At 46.8% G+C, this 22,426-nt stretch overlaps 1 protein-coding gene across 1 annotated transcript in view; it reads right to left on the bottom strand.

Annotated features, from left to right (window-relative positions):
- The window catches only part of LOC148501691 (vitellogenin-1-like), a 170,358-nt gene that overhangs the window by 12,266 nt on the left and 135,666 nt on the right, over window positions 1–22,426 (bottom strand). Inside the window, 5 exon segments of the mRNA XM_088450072.1 lie at window positions 1,809–1,811; window positions 3,344–3,503; window positions 5,906–6,000; window positions 9,692–9,789; window positions 14,368–14,557. Of these exon segments, the coding sequence (XP_088306198.1) occupies window positions 1,809–1,811; window positions 3,344–3,503; window positions 5,906–6,000; window positions 9,692–9,789; window positions 14,368–14,557 (546 nt within the window).

Raw genomic sequence — 22,426 nt, 5'->3', positions numbered from 1 at the left:
AGCGGACGGGTGCGTGCGTCTGCTAGCGTGCATTCCTGAATCAGCCCCTGAATTTGGAGGCCAGTACTGAAAAAATGGGACATGGGATAATTAGATATGTAATAAATGGACACTGGGATCCAGGCTATATATAGGTGACAGTACAAGCAATGCATGGACAGACAGGAAGAGCAGTGGTTAGAGGAGGGGTCCTGGAGGAGGCTGTTAAATATCAGACAGTAAAAGCAAATAATATCTGTGTATGAGTTTAACATAGGGCCTGATTCAGAGCCGGACGCTATTTGCGCTCGCTCGTTCAGAAAAAGGGGCCGGCTATTTAAATTGAGCGCTCGCTCTTTGCTGTCTGTAGACGCCTCTATGTCTGACCGAGCGAACGAAGCATGCGCTCGCTATTTTGTAAAAACGCCCCCTGGCCGCTCGCATCCTACGTCATCTCCGCTATTTATTAGATTAATCGAGTACATCGAAAGGCGTCTGAACTGCTCGCAGTGCTTGTGGTTGGATTTTCCTACCGCAATCATGCGAACAGTTCAGGCTAAGACACAACCAAGTGACGTGGCCGATGACGCTGCTTTGTTAATTATGTACACCCTTAAAACGCCCGTTTTGACCGTTTGGCACGCCTGCGTTCGGATCACCACTCCCCGTTTTCAAGCACCTTCCCCTGTTACCACCCACAAACGCCTCATTCTGTCACTCAAATTAGCAGGCATTCGCTATTTTGCGAGCGCTCGATTTCCGACCGCAATGACTGGTTGGCGCATGCGCATTACGACCCATTCGCATGCGCAGTTGTGCGAACATCGCTCGGAGCGAACGAGCGGCCGCTTACGAGCGGCTCTGAATCAGGCCCATAGGTCACCTATTTTGTCATTGAGTTCTATATACTGGCAATAGTGACCCTACCCTTGTCTGTGTATTTTAGCGTACCTCTGTGATGCCCTTCCAAAAGGTGGTAATATTTATAATGAATATACACCTAAATGTGGCTTTAATGTACTGGTCTGTAAGTGTTCTCCTGCAACTTTCTGTAAATGATTAATTTGATTTATATGTAAGCTTTGGGCTAAATATTTATAATATCAGATATATTTATTATCATTGACCCCTCTACTCAGTGCTCTGTTATAGATACAACTATAGCCACAATAAACATTGTGTCACATAACAAAGCATTAAGAATAAACAGCTCTCTGATAATATAAACACATGAGGTAATACTGGGCCAGTAAGCGCTGACACAAGTCAGAACGTTTATACATTTCATTTAGTACAATAGTGTCAGGAAGGAACATACCGGCCAGCAAATAAATGTTACTCTGTATATACTGCTGGAAATGCAAATGATACAGATAGTATTAATACTGGAGTACTACGAAGACTAAAGCCGGGTACTATATGGCAGCTTAAACAAATTTGCTGATAAAGACCAATCATTACGACAAGTCCAGTGTGTACGCACCATGTCACTGACGATGCACGCTCTCATGCGTCATGTAGGTCCGACTGGCGATATCATCAGGGAAGGGGGGGCATGCTGCCAAATGCAGCATGGCCCCCCCGTCGTTCCATCGCTGCTGACATTGGCAGGTGTGTATACACTTGCCAATGCTGGCATCCCGCTTGGTCCCATCACTAACAAGGTCGGTACACACTAGACATTGTCTAGTGCACAGGTTCTCCAACTCGGTCCTCATGACCCCAAACAGTGCATGTTTTCCATGCCTCCACACTGAATCAAGTGAAATAATTAGCTCCTCCTGTGGACCTTTTAAATATGTCAGTGAGTAATGATTACACCTGTGCACCTGCTGGGTGACCTGCAAAAAGTGAACTGTGTGGGGTCATGAGGACCGAGGTTGAGAACCACTGGTCTAGTGTTTACCTGGCATCAGAACAGAGCTTGATGTGCCAATAACCAACCTTTATAACCACTGGTGGCTCCAGAGGTGGGGCTGCAGCGCAGTCCAAAATTCAAAAAGGGGAGCCACACCAACTGCCACCCCAAACCCTGTCAAACACTGGCAGTTGGTGTTACTCTCCTATATTAATTTTGGACTGTGCTGCAGCCTTCTCTTTAGAACAGCCGCTATTTTATAACCAATCACTGCTAGCAGGTATAATACCAGGTGATCGGATGGAAAAAGTTCAACATGGAGGGATGGAGAATTTGGGCTCATGAATTCTCTAGGATGTTGCCTTAAGAACATGGCAGAGGATCTACCTGACAGTATCATCCTCCTCCACTGCTTGGCAATCTTCTCTTTTCTCCAGTGTACTGGGGCATTGAATGGTTTTTGCCATTTGTGACCATTTTGCTACACATGTCGATTTGCCCATACTGTACTCACCTACATGGCCTGTTTGTTTTAAATGCTCATGATCCAGGAGTATGTACTGTGGCTCTTTGCCGTGGTTCTCTTTCCCTCAGAGTTCCATGCGAGAATCAGGACAGACACCGTTGGTCATGAAACATTAGCAACAATATCCCCACTTTCCAAGTCACTCAGGTGTCCTCTCGCGGTCATACTAGCCATAATAATAGGCAATCAGGACAGGCCAGAATTTTTATATATAACCTAGAGATGAGCGGTTCGGTATTGCTGAAGACCAAACAAATCAGAACATTGGAGTTTCAAGTCGAAGCGAGTCCCGGCTCCAATCACTTTTGGCGTTCCGAGAAGAACCGAGTGCCGACTCGGATCTTCTCACAAGTTCAGAATTTGCATCTATAAAACGGATCCTGCAGATTTTGGATACCAATGAAATAGTTCACTCATAATTTTAGGTGCTGTGAGGTGGCTGTAACTTACCGGAAATGACTAGAAATGATTGTTATTGATATAGGAAGAATAACAGGTCCAGGTTACTTGATTTTAGCTGTTTTTATACATTTTTTGAGAAATCCAATAGCCAAAACTGAAACTGAACCAAAATACTTGAGGATGGTTTTCCAAAACCAAAACACGGCGATGAGTTAGAATCAAAACAAAAAAAATGGAAGTCTGCGCACATCTCTAATGATTTCCGACCATGATGGAATGTTGGTTGTTGGTAATTTATGTTTCAGCCCATGCTGTGTGGAAGCCTTAACTTCAATTTGCTTTTATACAGGTGTCCACTACTTGAACGTCCTCTACATTGATTGCTCCTACAGTGCAGGAACCTACTGGTAACTAGCCAATTTGGTCCTTGTACTATGTGTGTGGATTTATGTGCCTGCAGTAGGGTGATTAGAGTGTAAGCTCCACTTGGCCTTGGAGTGATGTGAATAACTATGCCATAGCTGCACAGTGCTGTGTTATATGTTGGTGCGGTATATAGATAAATAAATAAATCTTACTCCCTTGGCATGAATTTCCAGGTATAGTCCATGAATGAACCAGGCCATTGCAACTCTTCACCATTTCATGGTTTGGCTTTTGCCGATCGTTTTGCCAGTAGTGGTCAGCATTTCCACAAAGGCCACATGTTTTTCCCCTCATCAATGGAGATATTTGAATCTGTAACAATAATAGGATGATGCCTTAGTTTAGGAAAAGTGCGGACTCTACAAAAACCTTTTCTATTATTTTAGGACTTGACTCAACTTTCAAGCTTCTAAGGACCACTGCCCCAATCCAAAGTGATTAAAGAGACACAGAAAAGAGAATCCTCTCTTTAAACCACTCCAGAAATTTTTATTAATTGTTAACTGTATTTAGTTACATACGGTAGATTTATAGTACACTTGCTTGCGATTGCAGGAAGTGGGAGGAAAGGGGCGGTCCAACTATAGATATGGCACACGTGGAGCAGCTAGGACTGTCAGTAACCGGATCTGTCGTAGGTGTCTGTGTGCTGGTATAAACACATAGTGATGACGGGTTTAGGTGTTTCATTGATTATGCATACATTGTAGGATTTGTGTTTGCAACTTTTTTTGCTACTTTCATTCATACGCGATATGGAATATTATACCTGCTGTATTATATCAAGTGTAACAGAAAGTGTTTTCTTTTGCATATGACCTGTCTGCATGTGTAGGCGTACAGATGTGTCGCAAGACCCCTGGCGTGAGTGAGCTGCGCCAAGCGGTGTAGCATAGCGGATTTTTTTTGCATCTTATTTGCATCGCAGACACAGAGATCCACCCCTCAATCTGTACCAGAGACACTGGGCTGAGACCTCAACTGCACCAAGATTTAGTATTAAATACGCACAAAGTCTCAAATTGAAGCACAACAGAACTTGGTGTGAAAAAAACCGCGACGGCTGCATCGTTGCACTTCTAATACAGATTCAGACTCATTCGCACAAAGATATACAAATGTTGCGCATCACATTAATCAGTGCAGTCTCGTTAAGTGGCTTTGGGCTCTATTTACTACAATCCGCATATTGAATGCAGATTGTAGTGTGATATTACCGACTGAATTCGTATTAGATTTACTAAAAATCCCTTGCAGGGACAGAGCTTGCGATAAATCTCTGTCCCTGCGAATCCCTTCCGCACACATATCACGGTATTTTCACAAAAAATACCGTGACAAGTGCCCGAGCATAGCCGACCAGCCGCCACTAAGCCCCCCCCGCCGCTAAGCCCCACCTCTCCCTTAATTACACTTACCTCTGGTGATCGGTGCTCCGGTGATGTCCTCCGTGGCTCCGGTCAGCTGACATCCCATCCTGCACTGGGACCCGGTCAGGTGACGACTGGGCCCCAGTGCAGGATGGGAGACCAGTTGACCGGAGTGAGGACATCACCGGAGCACCAATCACTGGCCCTGGACTCTGGTAAGTTTTTTTTTTTACACATTTTTTTTAATTTTTTTACAATGTATCAGCGTGTGGTCTGTTTAGACACACAGCTGATTACTGGGGCCGGCTCCGGGCTCTGCGCTGCCTTATAGAGCAGAGCAGGAGTCCGGTAACCGGGGGAGACCCTGGATAACGTCACTTCCAGGTGGCGTTATTATCACGGGGCTTTCCCCGGTATTTTTACACAATTTATTTTCAGTAACTTTGGCCAGATCACATTTCCCATTACAGTTATGGGAAATGTGATCTGCTTACTAAAAATAAGTGATAATTAGGGCTTGAAGTTGAATTTTACGAATTCTACTCCAATTCCAAAAGGTAGGTGTGTGTAGGTGTATATACAGTAAGTGTATGTATGTAGGTGAGTGTAGGTATATGTAGGTGTGTGTAGGTGTATATACAGTAAGTGTATGTAGGTAGGTGTATATACAGTAGGTGTATGTAGGTGTATATACAGTAAGTGTATGTATGTAGGTGTGTGTAGGTGTATATACAGTAAGTGTATGTAGGTAGGTGAGTGTAGGTGTATGTAGGTGAGTGTAGGTATATGTAGGTGTGTGTAGGTGTATATACAGTAAGTGTATGTAGGTAGGTGAGTGTAGGTGTATGTAGGTGAGTGTAGGTATATGTAGGTGTGTAGGTGTATATACAGTAAGTGTATGTAGGTAGGTGAGTGTAGGTGTATGTAGGTGTATGTAGGTATATGTAGGTGTGTGTAGGTGTATATACAGTAAGTGTATGTATGTAGGTGTATATACAGTAGGTGTAAGTAACATTACCCTGGTTCTCATTAGAATAACTTTGCATTGTGAGGAATAACTCTCTGGCTACTGCACCTTATTATTTATTTTTGGTGTCACCTTCAATTCACGTGATCGCAGTAACACGCTCAGCGCCATTGTGCTTGGTATGGCCATAAATCTTCTGTGTGACTTAAACCAATGTTATGATTTACAGCAGGAGAAACATTATCTCATTCCCAATATACTAATAATACTTTTCTAATGGGCCTTTTAGGCTGATAAACCCCAACCCTGCAAACAATCTGTAAGTGCCAAGTGCAGCACCCGACAAGTTTGGTAGATGAAAGCTTTGTATACTGTACCTTGGCGGAGCGCCCATTGAAGGAGACCTGCTCCACCCCATTCCTTGGCGCCTTTACAGTCACTGTTGTTGAGTTTTTATGAATTCTGATACAATCTAAAATTAAAAGAAAAACAAGCAATTTACGAATCGTTATTTTGTGTTGACAGGCCAAAAATAATACAGTTCTTAGGTGAAAAATGTCAGATAGCGATCTGTGTGCGAGGGGCTGATCTTATAAAACGGATGATTCAGTTGTGTCAATAACAGCGAATACAGTTTTTGTCCTAAGATTAGGGTAAAATAGTTTTATTGCTGCTAATTGTGGTAATACAAGAAAAATAAAAGAACAAAATCACTATACTGTACTTTACCCCAGGAATATTGTTGGGTCAGCTGAGGCATGCTCGGTAAATATATATATATGTTGATGCGCTTCAGATATTGGGGTCTATGTACTAAGCCTTGGAGAGAGATATAGGACCAACCAATCATCTTCTTCTGTCACTCCACAGGCTGGTGGCCGGGATTTACTAACCGTGCGCCTGTCACCACATAAATACTAATTGCATATGTACTAACATATGCGATAAGTATCGCAAAGGACACCTCTTGCCTGGTGAGGGGGTCTCCATGGGTCTTCTTCCCCTCCTACCCCCGGGAGCTTCCTGCTGGTGACCTCTGCAGGAAGTCCGGGGCACCTCCTCCTCCTCGCACCCGGAAGTAGAGTAGGAGGAGAAGGAGGAGGGGGACCCAGGAGGAGCCTGCAGTGAAATACCGCTGGCCGCATTCCCGTCAGCGGCAGCCCGACAGCGCTGGAAATCCCGATCGTGGATAGGTAAGTATTTACTAATCTAACGTAACCCCCCTAACCCTAACCCTCCTTAGGGGTGCCTAATCCTAACTTCCCCCCCAAGTGCCTAACCCTAATGCCCCCTCTAAGTGCCTAACCCTAACCACCCCCTTCCGCGCTGCCTAAACCTAAGTCCCCCGGGGGGGGTGCCTAACCCTCCCTCCCCCTAACCTAACCCTATCCTTCCCGGGGGGTGCCTAACCCTAAGTCCCCCCCCGGGAGCCCTAAACCTAACCCTCCCCCCCCGCGGCTGTCCGCTCGCCCGGCATCCCTACGATCGGGATGCCGGGCGCCGGTCTCCCGGCATCGGGGAAATGCGGGCGTTTACATCTAGATGCCCGGCATTTCACCCTTGCCGGGAAATGACAGTCGGGAAGCCGGCTGCCGGTATTTAGGCAGTCGGCTTCCCGATTGCCTCCTGCCTGCAGGAGGCTGAGGTAAGGAGTTGCCGGCAGGGAGAGGTGGTGGGCGGCTGCGAAGCGTGGGGGAGTGGGATGTGGTAAGAAGCCCATAGGCTTCTATAGCATACCTCCCAACATTTCAAGATGCTAAGGAGGGACCGAAAAGGGGGTGTGGCTAGCACACAAGGGATGGAGCCTATGGAAAACGGGGCGGAGCCTCGTGGCTTCCCCTGTTTTCATCACATTGGGGGCGTGTCCAGCACTCTCCGAGATGCTGGGCAGCCCTCGGTTAGTCCGTACACATGAGAACAGATGCCGTGCGCATGCGCACGGCATCTGTTCTCCTCCTGCACGCCCGCTGCTCTGCAAAGCAGCGGTTTGTGCTCCCCCCCAACTTCCCCCCCACCGCGAGATACTGCGGCCCGCGGGTGGGACAGTCCCAGAAAAACGGGACTGTCCCACTGGATGCGGGACAGTTGGGAGGTATGTCTATAGGGTAACGGCAGAACTTTATCTCCCTCCAAGGTTTAGTACATCTATCTCAACCAATCAGCTCTTACTGTAACTGTCATATTTCAAACACACAGTCTGTAAAGTGGCAGTTACAGTAGGAGCTTTATCTCTCTCCAAGACTTGATACAATTCTCCCTTTGTGTTTGTGGGATATTCCAACGATGAATTGTCAGTCTATCTCAATAAAGTTGCTATAGTATGCCATGTATTGATGATATTGAATATGAGTGACTATGGATAAGCACAACCAACCCTTGGAGTAATGTCCCAAGGAGCAGTTCACATAAAAGTCAGAATGTAACAATAATATACCTGTGATCAATGGGTGACCAAGGAATAACCCCCCTCCCCAGCCCACACCATGACCACAATAGAAATAGTAAAGTAATTTTACTAGTCCTGCATGTTCTTCTCAGTATCACAAATTAAATAATTAGCACCACCTGTGGATCTTTTAACATGTATCAGTCAATAATAAATAACCTGTGCACCAACTAGGAGATCTAGAAAACATTCACTGTTAGGGATGTGCTGCTATAGAGCCCAATATGTACATACTGTATATGTCTAGGGCCGGTGCTAGGTCCTTCTGCTGCTCCCCCAGACCCCTGGACTTGCTCTAATACTCTGGAATGGTGTCTACATCTAAAATTAAACCATTCAGCTCAGACAAGATGGCCTTACTGCCGCATTTAATGGGTTACTGTGATTGCTGGTCCTCTATATGTTGGAATTATGACACACAATATACTTTGAATAACGCATATTAAAGCTGGTTAAATGCTTATTCTACCCTCTTCATGGACTGTCTACACTCACTCTAAAATCAAGCCATTGGAAACCCCGCTCTAGAAATCCACCGTTTGCCACTGCTCCTGAGACTCTGTATAATACTCTGGATAATACACACAGGTGTCATGTCTCTAAATCACAAACTGCTGATGTACTGTACAACGGTGCTCTACACTGCGCACATGTCCCTGTTATGGGATGATTATGTGCATATACAGTCTCCATTGACCATTCGCCTTCTGCTGTACAGACCAGAGGTGTGGGGAGAGAGAAGGGAATCAGTGCTGCCAGACTCGCCTGTAATATGGAGCCTGATTTAGCAGTACACACAAAGGCGATGTTGGCGCAGTTGAGCGATAAAATGCCACTGCGCTTGCGCAAAATAGTCTGAAAACCCCTACAGCGCATGCTTTACCCTGAGTGCATGCACAAATGTGCTGTTACATACGGGATCGCTGGCATTAGGAATGGCGAGGCAAAAACATGGGCATCTCATGGCAGTACCGCTGGCATGGCAGTGTCGCAGCTGCCTTCTCGGATGCAGAGCCGCAACCACAGAGGCCATGTTCTGACAGATACACTCTACCTGTCATAGGGATGTTGCAATTGTGGGTGGTGCACGTCTTGGTGTTGTAGAACCACCGGCAGTGGTACACCATGCACACGCAGTGAAAGGGGTAATTTCAGGGCTTGCACATTCTGGCGTATGCTAGTACACAAGGGGAAGGCTGACATTAGCATTTGCATGTTACCGCGGCTGTCATGCCGCAAAAACCGGCTAGTCGCGGATACAATAGCAGGCACCTCTGTATCAGGCCCATAGTGGCAACTGGCTGATAAGCAATATGAGTTAGCCATCAGGGAAGAATTTACATTTCGCCAGCAGGGATTCTGAAGCCCTTCACAGCCAATGCAGCCACATTTCACTCGTCAGATTGTGGAATCCTCACAGTAAGTGTTGACACATTGTAACAAGACAGAAAAGGTCTAATTAAAGTATCTCTGCAATCGGGTTAATAAGCCGCTATTTCTCCTTTTTTCCTCGAGCCGACAGTTGGAGTTTTCATAAACGTTAACATTGTCAAATAAAGTGAACCTTTCAGGAGACAGAATGGTCCCATCCACGAGATAACCCTTCATTTATCACATTTTTATCCCAATACATAATACTGTTCAGTGATTCATTCCTCTTTTATCCGCAGCCTGCTCAGCTTTGTCTTGTGTGACAGAGACCTTTGTATGACTGTACCTTTGTCATTTATATATGTGTCATTCTCTAATAAGAGCCACATTCCGTTCAGAAGAATTCGGAGCCCCTCCGAGGCATCGGCATAGATTTTAATATCTCTGAGAAATAAGACAGAATTCAGAGCATTAATTGGAAGGAGAAAGAATGTAACAAGTATTATATGTAATATAGGTATCCTAGGTTATCCCGCTATGTGGTATTAAACTGAAGTGCCTCATGCCTCAGTGCCTCATGTCAATTTTTTGTTTGTATTCTCACGAAACTTGGTTAGGATGACAAACAGACGACAACGCTATATGGGTGTGCAGTCAGCTTGTCGACAATCTCTAGGTCCACAAAGACTATGGCATAATTGCCTACCATCCCGGAATGGCTGGGAGGCTCCCGCAAATCACCCAGTGAAGTGGGCAGCACAGGCGGGTGATGCGTCGAATCGGGTCACGAGGTTGTGCACCTGCTCAACATGACAATACATCTAGCCTCCTTGCGCGTTAAATAGTCCTGCTAGTTGCGCCATGCCGTGGCGTCCTTTCGTGCGACTTTTTCCCTTGAAATTTGTATTATTCGCAAAGCGATGCGAATAGGTCACACGGGCAGCTTATGCTGGTTAAAAAGATATGCAGCATGGCTATATTCTGTGTGGTGTATCTGCATGTGAAACGACGTTACAGTGTCACAGTCGCTGACACGGTAACGTAGAGTTTCGCCTGCAGATACAGCCGCAGTCACACACAGAATATAGGCATGCAGATACAGCCGCAGTCACACACAGAATATAGGCATGAAGATACAGCCGTAGTCACACACAGAATATAGGCATGCAGATACACCCGCAGTCACACACAGAATATAAGCATGCAGATACAGCCGCAGTCACACACAGAATATAGGCATGCAGATACACTCGCAGTCACACACACAGAATATAGGCATGCAGATACACCCGCAGTCACACACAGAATATAGGCATGCAGATACACCCGCAGTCACACACAGAATGTAGGCATGCAGATACAGCCGCAGTCACACACAGAATATAGGCATGCAGATACAGCCGCAGTCACACACACAGAATATAGGCATGCAGATACAGCCGCAGTCACACACAGAATATAGGCATGCAGATACAGCCACAGTCACACACAGAATATAGGCATGCAGATACAGCCGCAATCACACACAGAATATAGGCATGCAGATACAGCCGCAGTCACATACAGAATATAGGCATGCAGATACAGCCGCAGTCACACACAGAATATAGGCATGCAGATACAGCCGCAGTCACACACAGAATATAGGCATGCAGATACAGCCGCAGTCACATACAGAATATAGGCATGCAGATACAGCCGCAGTCACACACAGAATATAGGCATGCAGATACAGCCGCAGTCACATACAGAATATAGGCATGCAGATACAGCCGCAGTCACACACAGAATATAGGCATGCAGATACAGCCGCAGTCACATACAGAATATAGGCATGCAGATACAGCCGCAGTCATATACAGAATATAGGCATGCCGCACATCATGTAATCAGCGGTAGCTGCTTGTGCGACCTACGTGCATCACTTCGCGAATAAGACAAATTTTAAGAGAAAAAGTTGCATGAAAAGACGTTCGGTGATACCGAGTCGTGCGGAGCTCCCGCATTATGTGTAACACGACTTAGTGTGCATGGCGGATAGATGAATGAGGACATATCTGCATATAGATTTATACCCACTAATGACCTACTATGTATATGTAGTATATGTACAGTACTATGTATATATAACGCACGGGAAAGGTTTTTAGCTCCTGTCTCGCAGACAGAAGCTGATGAGCAGCCTTCATTTCCAGACCATGTGAAAGACTGATAAAGAGTGTATTAGACTCTGTCTGTTGTCAGTCTCTCACTGCCTGGGGAACAGGTCAGAGGCATGTTGAGAGACACCATGATTACTGAATGTAAGTGCTGTGCTATAGACTTCTCTTTTGTGAGAGGGACGTCAAGTCTTTCCACTCTGAGAGAGGGAATCATGTTGTTTACATAGAACCTGATAGGCCAGGATATACTTTTATGTTTGTGCTGCTAATAAAACTAGCTGCAGATACTTGTAAAAAGTCCTGGACTGGTGTACTACTACTTGGCTGCTGCATGAAAAGTGTAACCATTTACTCCAGGAAATGGCACTCTTACCCTTACCACATTATACATGTCACTCCATAGGAAGGTGGCGCAGGACTGTTACAGTTTCAAGTTTCCAACATTTCAGTTTATTCCTAATCCACCATCAGGGACACCTGATAACGCTTTGGGAATAAATCCGGAGTATTGGAAATAATTATTAATTAATTATTGCTGGATCATGGATTGTATATCTAAATATTTATTTATTTATACATGTACACTGAGTGTCCAAATTATTTTGACCACCAAATGATTTTATTCAGAGTAGCTATTCTGCAGATAATGCCGCTAATGGATGTTTGAATTTGTATAAGAACAGAATAGGCAAAAGTACAGTATGCAGAGATTAATGAAGTGGTGCCGCGCCATTTTCCCGGTGATCTGTCAGTTCGCTAACAGCAGCCGGGGAGAGAGGAGGGGGCTCCAGACAGGGAGTGAACACGGACCCCCTCCTCTCTTAATACGCCCCTGTATGGAGACCACAGCAGGAAAGCACGGATTCTTCTTGCTTGGTTACGGCAGTGTTAGGGAGATACAGTTCATTGCATTTGGGCTAATATTCCCCACGTAATTTACCGACAGTTAGTAGAGCCCATACCTAGAAGAACTCGAGCCGTATTAAGGGCAACCGGTGGCCCAACAAAGTTCTAACCCGGTGCAGAGAATTGGGGCCCCTTGACAGCGGGTTATATACAAAATCCCAATGTTTTTCTTTGCTAGATACACACAGATTTAGATATTATATATATATATTATTGTTAGCGCCGATAGCAAAAGTCTATCTGTTTTGTATACATTTATGGCATTAATACTGCCACACAGCTGGTATTACTGAATAGTAAATCACATCTGTGATTAAAACAATTATAATAACAATACTATTGGGGCAGGCCAGTTGGTGTAATGGTTAGCAATATTGCCTCACAGCACTGAGATCTTAAATTCGATTCCCACCACCTAACTGTGTGGAGTTTGTATGTTCTCCCCAATGGTAAAGTGGTTTTCCTCCAGGTACTCCGATTTCCTCCCAGACTCCAAAATATATTGGTAGGTTAATTGGCCCCTAACAAAACTCCTTCCGGGAGGGGGCAGCCAAATCGGCAAAATCGGGGGCGTGGCCGGCTGTTGTGGGTGGAGTGGGGGGCGTGGCCACATGCTTGCTTCGTTTTGGCCCCCGCCCCTGCTGCACAATGCCAATAATCCCGGTATTGTGAAACAGGGGGCGGGGCCTGAATGACGCGATTCGGCGTGAATCACATCCGCTGCCGGGGATTTTCGTGTAATCGCTGGAGGGGGCAGGAGGGGTCGGCAGCTTGCGGGAGGATTGCCTGCCTTCCTGGGAGGCCGGAAGCAGTCTCCTCTCCTCTGCATTTGTGTGGGTGGGGGGAGCGATCACACTGATCGCACCCAACCCTGAATTTGCCCTTGGCTGAAGGGCTCATTGCGCGACCCTCTTCGGTGTACAAAGCTGCTTTGCGGCGCTGCAAATGTTTTCTTCCAGAAGGGGGGCATGCCCACACCTCCTGGATTAGGCCATGTCCCTCATGAGTACAGGGACGGATCTCTACTGCGGTATGTGTGTGTGGAGATTATACATATATATATATATATTTTTTTCTTTTATGTAGATGATGTGGTCACATGCCAAGGGCACCCCAGATGGTTGAGTGCCGTGGATTAAGCCTGTCGTGTATATATATAGTGTTCACTCTAGCTCCGGCGCGAGGCAGGGCGCCGGAGCTAGAGAGGGCACATACGTGCGCGCGCCAAAGGCGCGCGCGCGTCCGAGAAGGGGGCACGGTCATCGAAAAGGGGGCGTGTCTATAAGACATGTCCCCTTTTCGTCACTCTTGGGGGCGTGCCCGGCACTTATGGACACGCTGGGCAGCCCCCAAGCCCTGCAGACAGGGAGAATAGATGCTGGGCGCAAGCGCCCGGCTTCTATTCTCCGGCGGTGACCGGGTCACCGCACATTTCTTCACCCGCGGGACACTGCGACCCGTGGGTGAAGACAGTTCCCGCAGGCTGTTAGGGCAGGGTGCTTTTTGCCTTCCAGAAAGAGGGCAGGGTGCCGCGCCCCGCTAAAACAGCCTAGCGGGAACGCTATATATATATATAATCTATAGAGGCAACTCTAATTCTACTTCTATTATGCCAATGACCCCAAATTGAAAGGTTTCCTTTATCTGCACAATTACAGTGTCTTGTATTTGCTGATACCTGTATTGGCACAAGCATGGGAGGGATGTTTGGAGGAGGGGATGAAGGGGGACCCCCAGAGATATCCGTGTACCAGGCCCTAAGATTTCTGTTGCCGGCCCTGGATATAACAGGACTCTGTAATCCTTTTGCTGCTGATATCCCCAGTTCCGCTGTTACAATGACTGATCCTTTGATAAGGAAGGGGGCAGAGTGTATAACAAAGCTCATCTTTAATGAACGGATTGGCAGAATAACCTTTTCCAGCAATTCTGGCTCGTTAGCAGGTGCACTTACGAGGTTCCCAGCTTGACATTCATTTCGAAGGTTGAAATCGCTTGACCCAATTTTTTCATGGCGATCAAGAATCTTAATTGATTGGTGCAGTCTTGTGCAATCACCGTATAGCAATTCGCAGGGGAAAGAGAACATTCCAGGCTCAGCTTATCAAACGTTATAATGTTTTCTCCTTCCACTGTACATACAGCTGAAAAACATTAACATGGAAAGTGAGGACGTGTGCGCTGAGCAACATCCCCTTCAGTAACAAAGACATACCTGCCTACTTTGAAAAAAGAGATTGTGAAAGCAGCACCTATGAGCGCGGTGGTAAAGTGGGCGTGTACTGCTACATCTGAGAGGCGTGTCATAAATGTGAAAGGCGTGTACTGCTACATCTGAGAGGCGTCATATATGTGATGGGCGTGTACTGCTACATCTGAGAGGTGTGTCATAATACTGACTTATATCCAAATGTAAATGAGCCCCGAAGCAGTTAGTATTATCTTCTTGTTGATGAATGCACACTAATACTTTTCCGAAAATACATGTAGCCATAGGGATCATTGGGCCTGATTCAGACCCACTCGCAAGCGGCTGTCCGCTCGCAAGTGGGTCGATGTTGTGCACTGCGCTGCGCACGACGGCGGGAGCTCCGTCGTGCGCATGCGCCAGACGCGACGAGCGAAGGACTTTCCTTCGCTCGTTGTGTCTGATCAAAGGGGGCGTGCTGTCGATGTTGATTGACAGCACGCCCCCTTTGGTGGGCGTGCCGGGGGCATGCCTCCTTGACGGGGCGTTCCCAAGGGAACGCCTACCGTCAGAAGCCGGCCCACTGACATCACTAGTGATGTCAGTGGGAGTGATTTTGGCTCTGATAGAGCCAAAATCACTCCGTGCCTTGCGGTTGAAAACCTCAACTGCAGGCTCCGGCTCGCAGTGGCGATGGTCGCGATGGTCACGACCATCGCGGCCATCAAACTGCACGCACGTATAGGCTGTGGGTGGTGACCCACAGCTATACGAGCGTCCTGGAGGACGCTCCATAATTATGGAGGGCGGCCCTCATTCAGAGCGTGCGCTCTGCTCAGAGCGTACGGCTCTGAATGAGGGCCATTGTTCCTTATACCAATGCAGGGAAATGATAATAATGATCCCATTTGATTGTGTATTTCTCTATACTTCCAAGTATATAACAGCTACATAATGGGGTAAGGAGCAATGAGGGAGATTGCTGGACTCTTCAGGGAGTCAGGGAGATTGCTGGACTCTTGAGGGAGTCAGGGAGATTGCTGGACTCTTCAGGGAGTCAGGGAGATTGCTGGACCCTTCAGGGAGTCAGGGAGATTGCTGGACCCTTCATGGAGTCAGGGAGATTGCTGGACCCTTCATGGAGTCAGGGAGATTGCTGGACTCTTCAGGGAGTCAGGGAGATTGCTACTATTTCAGAGAGTCTCCCCTGCAATCAGGGAGAGTTGGCAATTATGAGCAAAGGTACAGACAGCATATAGATCGCACTTTGAGACAATCTAGAGACCAATGTACAAATAGCACAGGAACAATTCAGGAACGTTTTTAATGGATTTTTTTTAATGTGAGGCTCCTCTGTAACCCCAATACACTAATGTACTTACTAACTCATAGTGCCAGGCCCAGCTGTACAGCTGTAATATGCCATCACATACAGTGTATCAGGGAGGCAGGAGAGCCACATGGAGACAATTATGAATACACTTAAAGTCCAACTATAACCATATCCAAGTTGTGTATCATGTACAAGTAAGAGATAATAAATACAGTATATAGCTCCTGTTAGATACATTCAACTTATTTTATAGGGATACATATGGAGGTTTATAGTCTGTTTGTTGACACGGACTACATGTACATCACGATGCTGGCGCCAGTATGCCGATGCAATTGTAATTATACTTAAAGCATTTTAATTGGGTTGGCATTATAGCTTTTAACATGGCGCTTTAATATCATGTTTAAAGGTGTTGGGAATAAAATCCCAGCTGTCGGGATGCCGCTAGTCAGAATACCGACAGCGGAATCCCGACAGCCAAAATCCTGACACCCATAGGAACGAAAAGTAAGTGTTATCCTAAACCCTACCCTAACCCCTACCCTAACCCTTACCTCCCCCACTTAGTGCCCATACCCTAACCTCCCCCTCCCCATACCCTAACACCCCCTCGCTGGTGCCTAAACCTAACTTCCCCTTTCCCCCCCAGTGCCTAAACCTAACCTCCCACTCCCCGCACCCTAATCCTAATACTCCCTCCCCGGTGCCTAACCCTAACCCTCCCCCTAGTGCCTAACCCTAACCCTGCACCCTGCACTTCCCCATAACACCCGATACTTACCTTTGGGATGCCAACGGTCGGGATACTGGTGCCGATCCTGACCAGTTGGGATTTAGGTGCCGGTATTTAGACTGTCGGTATCCCGCACACCGGGATGCCGACTACATCCAGTTTAAAGTTATAATGCCAACCCCGTTAATATGCTTTAAGTAGCACTACAACCGCATCGACATATTGGAGGCAGGATTGTGGTTTCGACATGGTGACTGTCAACAAACTGACCACATACCGTTTTACAGAATATTTTAATTCACCAATAAATGCTACTGACACATTTAGCCCGGTACGATGACACATTAATGTGCCCTGGCATACTGGTTGGGAGGGGCTGAATATGAGTCTTCACAAGCTTTACAGTATGTCATTAAAACAGGATTTTTATACTTACCAGTAAAATACCTTACTCTGAGTCCATGGGGGACACTAGCTCACGCTGGGGTAGGTGGAGTATGGAGCCTGGCACTTTAAATTTTGATAATTCTTGGGTTTGGCCCCTCCACCCCACCTGTCCTCAGTTTTAGTAAACCTAGCCTAGAGGAGATGGAAGGAGAAAGGAAGGAACAGAAAGAGGGAACAACTTCCACCACATATAACACTAAAAACGGTCATTGCAATAGAAACAGCCAAACAATAAACATACACACATCAGCGCAGAGAGGGCGACCAGTGTCCCCCTTAGACTTGGAGAAAGGAATTTTACTGGTAATGTAATGTACAAAAATCCTGCTTTCTCCTACCTCCATGGGGGGCACTGGCTTATGCTGAGGACTTCCCAAAGCAGACTTACGGAAAGAAGCGTGCTGTCAAAACCATAAAAATGCACAAACGTATCCATGGAAGACCAGGTGCCACTGAAGCCTCATGCAGAGCAACCCAGGAGGCACCCACAGACCGAGTAGAATGGGTGGAGACACCAGAAGGCACAGACCAACCCTTAACCAAATAAGCTTTGTGAATAATTTTCCTTAGCCAAGGGGAAATGGACTGCTTAGACATCATGGACTGCTTAGACTCCACTTTAGGACATCATGTAGGATAAATAAATTGTCCGTCTTCCGGAAAGCAGAGGCGCAGGACATGTCAAGAAGGGCTGGCACCACAACGGGCTAATTGATATGGACCATTGAGATAACCTTTGGCCGAAAGGAAGGATTCATCTGGAGCTCCACCCAGTCATTATGATACACCAGGTACAGGGAGCGACAAGACAATGCACCCAGTTCAGAACCCTCCGTATTGGAGCAGTCCACAGGAGAAAAACAGCTTTCCAGGTGAGATGTTTGAGATCAACAACAACCAATGGCTCAAACAAGTCCAACTTTAAAGACCAGATTCAAATCCCATGTGGCAGTGGGAGGAAGAAAAGGAGGCTGGAGAAGAAGGACTCCGTGCCTAGAAGTCTTAACCACAGCCAGTAATGCCAGCCGCTGTTGGAAAAATATAGACACCAGCGACAACTGCACCTTTAAAGAGCCAAGGCACAGGCTCGCATCCAGCTCTGTATAAAGAAACTTGCGAAGAGGGGCAATCCGAAAAGATAGTGGAGAGAACTGGTAGCTGTTGAAGGTCTGAGTACCTCGACTTCCTGGGCCAGTCCAGAGCCACTAGAATTACCATCATCCATAACCTCTTGAGGCATTTGAACACCCAGGGGAGAAGAGGAAACAGGTGGAACAAGTATACCAGACTAAAATCCCAAGGCATGGAGAGAGCTTCTACCACCAGAGCTCTGGATATCTTGTCCTGGAGCAGTACAGAGGGACTCTGATTAAGACAAGATGCCATAAGGTTGACCTCTTGGCACCTCCACCTGAAACACCTCGGGATGCAGAGACCTTTCGCCCGGATAAAGATTGTGGTGACTTAGGTAGTATGCTTCCCAATTTTATACTCCGAGAATGAAGACCGTCTCTATGGCCAGAACATGACCTTCCACACACTTGAGAATGCGAACCACCTTCTCCATGGCCAGAGCACTTCTTGTGCCTCCTTGCTGATGGACAATGCAATAGCTTTGGCATACATCAAACTGGATATTCACCGGACACCTGAGAAGGAGAGGCTGGGCCATCAGCAGAGGACTAAAAATAGGCAGAGTTCCGGAACATTGTTTGACAGAAGTGCCTCCATTGTAGACCAAAGCCCCTATAATTCATTCTGAAGGACCACTGCGCCCCAGCCCCTGAGGCTGCCATCTGTGGTGAGCAATGCCCAGTTCCAAACTGTGAATGGATGACCCACCTGAAGATGCTTGGAGTTCAACCACCAGAGGAGAGAAAACAATGTTCTAGGAAAAAGGCGGATTACCCTAGCCAGATGAAGGTGAGAGCCACCCCACTTCAAGAGGAGGTCCAGTTGAAATCCCGGGAGTGAAACAAGCTTCACCAAATGGCACATGCACAAATGAATGGAGACCATCTGACTCTTGAGAACCAGGCTCATGAGGGATTGAATGGCTTCAATTTTGTTAAGAGGGAGAAAAATCCGCTCCTGATGAGTGTCAAAAAACATTCACAAAAAGAGCAATTGTAGAGATGGAACTAGATTGGTCCTGCCTGCCCTGCATCACCGCCAGCGGGTTGCTTAGGATACCTAAGTTTTTTGCTGGCAGCCCCAGTTGTGGGAGAAAATGAAGAAGGAGCTGTTGACATGTCATGTTCCGCTTCAGCTGACAGTGTTTTCACCAGCAGGTCTTTGCACCTCTGCAGGCTAGTGTCAGCTGGAAAGAGAGACACCAGGCTTTAAACCTAGGATCGAGCACGGTGGCCAAAATGTAGTGGTCTGATTTGAACAGATTGACCACCCTGGAATCCTGGCAAAGTGAATGAAGGGCTTCATCCACAAGTCCCACATGCCGAGCGGAATCGATCTGTCTTAGCTCCTCCTTCACTTTCTCCAGCTGCTTCTGCAAAAAGCCTGATGAGGGGAATGACCTGACTCAAGCTGGCAGTGTCTGAACTGACTTCACGTGTGGCAAGTTCGAAGGGCTGGAGAACCTTGCACAACACGGAAATCATTCTCCACTGCGCTTGAGTCAGGTGCATACCCCCTCCTTTGCCTATGTCATAGGTGGATGTATAGGCTTGAATGGCCTTTTGCTGCTCCTCCATCCTCTGAAGCATATAGAGGGTTGAGTTCCACCGCGTCACAACCTCTTGCTTCAGGTGATGGCGGGGCAGGTTGAGAGTGTTTGCTGGCGCTCCAGTCTTCAGCACACAGTCGCTGAATGGCGAAAGTGGCCAGAAATTTTTCGGGCCACCCAAAGAGTCTCCTGCATGCCCCTGTCGCTGTTCAGAAAATTCTGCACTACCAAGTTTATTGTGTGAGCAAAACATGGGACGTGCTGGAATTTGCCCAGATGTAATGCCCGCACAATATTGTTGGCGTTGTCAGATATCACAAATCCCCAGGAGAGTCTAAGTGGGGTAAGCCACTGGGCGATGATTTCCCTCAGTTTCTCTAAGAGGTTGTCGGAGGTGTGCCTCTTACTGAAACCGGTGATACACAGCGTAGCCTGCCTTGGAACAAGCTGGCATTTCTGAGATGCTGCTACTGGTGACGCTGCTATTGTTGCTGCGTAAGGTGATACATATACCCAGTGGGCTGTCACAGTCATATAGTCCTTAGTCTGCCCTGTTCCACTTGTCCACATGTCCGTGGTTAAGTGGACATTTGGTACAACCGCATTTTTCAGGACACTGAGGACACTTTTTCTGACGTTTCTGTACAGTCTCGGTATCGCCTGCCTAGTGAAGTGGAATCTAGACGGGATTTGGAACCGGGGACACACTACCTTCATCAATTGTCTAAATCCCACTGCACTAATGGCGGATACCGGACACACGTCTAACACCAACATAGCAGTCAAGGCCTCAGTTATATGTTTTGCTTCAGGATGACTGCTGTCGTACTTCATCCTCCTCGCTAAGGACTGTTGGAGGGTCAATTGTTTAGTAAAAGTAGTGGTGTTCCTACTTCCTCTCTGGGATGATGAACGACTCCCAGCAGCAACAGCAGCATTGGCAGCAGGAAGCGTAGCAATGCAGGATCCTCCGGAGGAATCCCGGATAGGAGACTCAGTCATGCCAGTGACATGACCTGCAGGACTACCTCCGATCCTGGCTAAGGAGGAAATTGACGAGTAGGGAGTTGACGGTGTGGTTTGCAGACGCTTGGATACAACAGGACAAAGGGATTTAGGTGTCCCTGGACTGCTTACGGTCTTAGCCAAAGTTTCTGAACTTGACAGTAACTTTTTATGAAAGCGCTGCAGGTGACGTATAAGGGAGGATGTTCCTAAGTGGTTAATGTCCCTACCCCTACTTATTTCACCTTTACATATGGTACATATGGCAAGACAGTTGTTGTCCGGATTTGGATAGAAATATTGCCAGACCAAAGAGGTGGAATGTTTGGTCTTTTGCCCAGGCATGACCGTGATGGGCTTTTTCATCCCACGGACAACAACTGTCTCCCCCGGAGCCTGATTTAAACAAACCACATCACCATCAGAATCCTCCTCGCCAACTTCCTCCTCAGCGCCAGCTACACCAGTATCCTCATCCTGTTGTACTTCAACAGTGACATCTTCAATTTGCATATCAGCAAGTGGACTGTGGGTGCTCCTTTCAGCACTTGCAGAGGGCGTGCAAATGGTGCAAAGAGCCACCTTTCCCCGTCCAGTGCTGGGAAGGTCAGGCATCGCAACCGCCACCACACTTGGACTCTCCTTGGGGATTTGTGATATCTTCTTAGAATGCAAAGTTCTTCGCTGTGCTTTTGCCAACTTAACTCGCTTGATTTTCTTAGCAGGATGAGGGCTTCCATCATCATGTGAAGCTGAACCACTAATCATGAACATAGGGATAGACCTTAGCCGTTCCTTGCCACTCCGTGTCGTAAATGGCATATTGGCAAGTTTACGTTTCTCCTCAGATGATTTAAATGTTTTTTTTAAGGTCATTTTCCTGAACTTTGTCATTTAGGATTGTATGTGCCCTCTACTATGACATTGGGCATCGGCCTTGGCAGACGACGTTGATGGCATGTTATCGTCTATGTCATGACTAGTGGCAGCAGCTTCAGCACTAGGAGGAAGTGGTTCTTGATCTTTCTCTATTTTATTTTTATTGGCGAAAGTTTGGTCCTCCATTTATGTTATATTGATATATACGTGCGGCTAAAGCGCACACAAACACAGAAAATTATTTTTTCTTTTTGTTGGAGACTAGTGCACTTTGTGGGTTACACCATCCTTTAAGAAATGATCCAGCCGGCCCTTTACTTATGGGACATAGGCGCACGCTTGGTGCTGCTCCTTTGTTGATGCACATGCAGCCACAGTGCACACAATTCACAAACACAGAAAATATTTTTTTATTTTGTTTGGAGTGCACTTTGGGGGTTACAGCACCCTTTAATGGTCAAGCCAGCCAGCCCTTTACCTATGACACAGGCGCACGCTTGGCGCTACTTTGTTGATGCACGTGCGGCTACTGCGCACACAATTCACAAACACAAAAAAATTATTTTTTGTATTTATTTTGGAGTGTACTTTGGGGGTTACACCACCCTTTAATGGTAAAGCCAGCCAGCCCTTTACTTATGGGACACAAGCGCACGCTTGGCGCTGCTCCTTTGTTGATGCACGTGCAGCCACAGTGCACACAATTCACAAACACAGAAAATATTTTTTATTTTGTTTGGAG

Source organism: Taudactylus pleione, unplaced genomic scaffold (assembly GCF_031769625.1).
Source record: "Taudactylus pleione unplaced genomic scaffold, aTauple2 ptg000506l, whole genome shotgun sequence".
Classification (NCBI taxonomy): Eukaryota; Metazoa; Chordata; class Amphibia; order Anura; family Myobatrachidae; genus Taudactylus; species Taudactylus pleione.
Note: the sequence above shows the minus strand (reverse complement) of the source record. Positions and strands in the feature narration are given on the sequence as shown.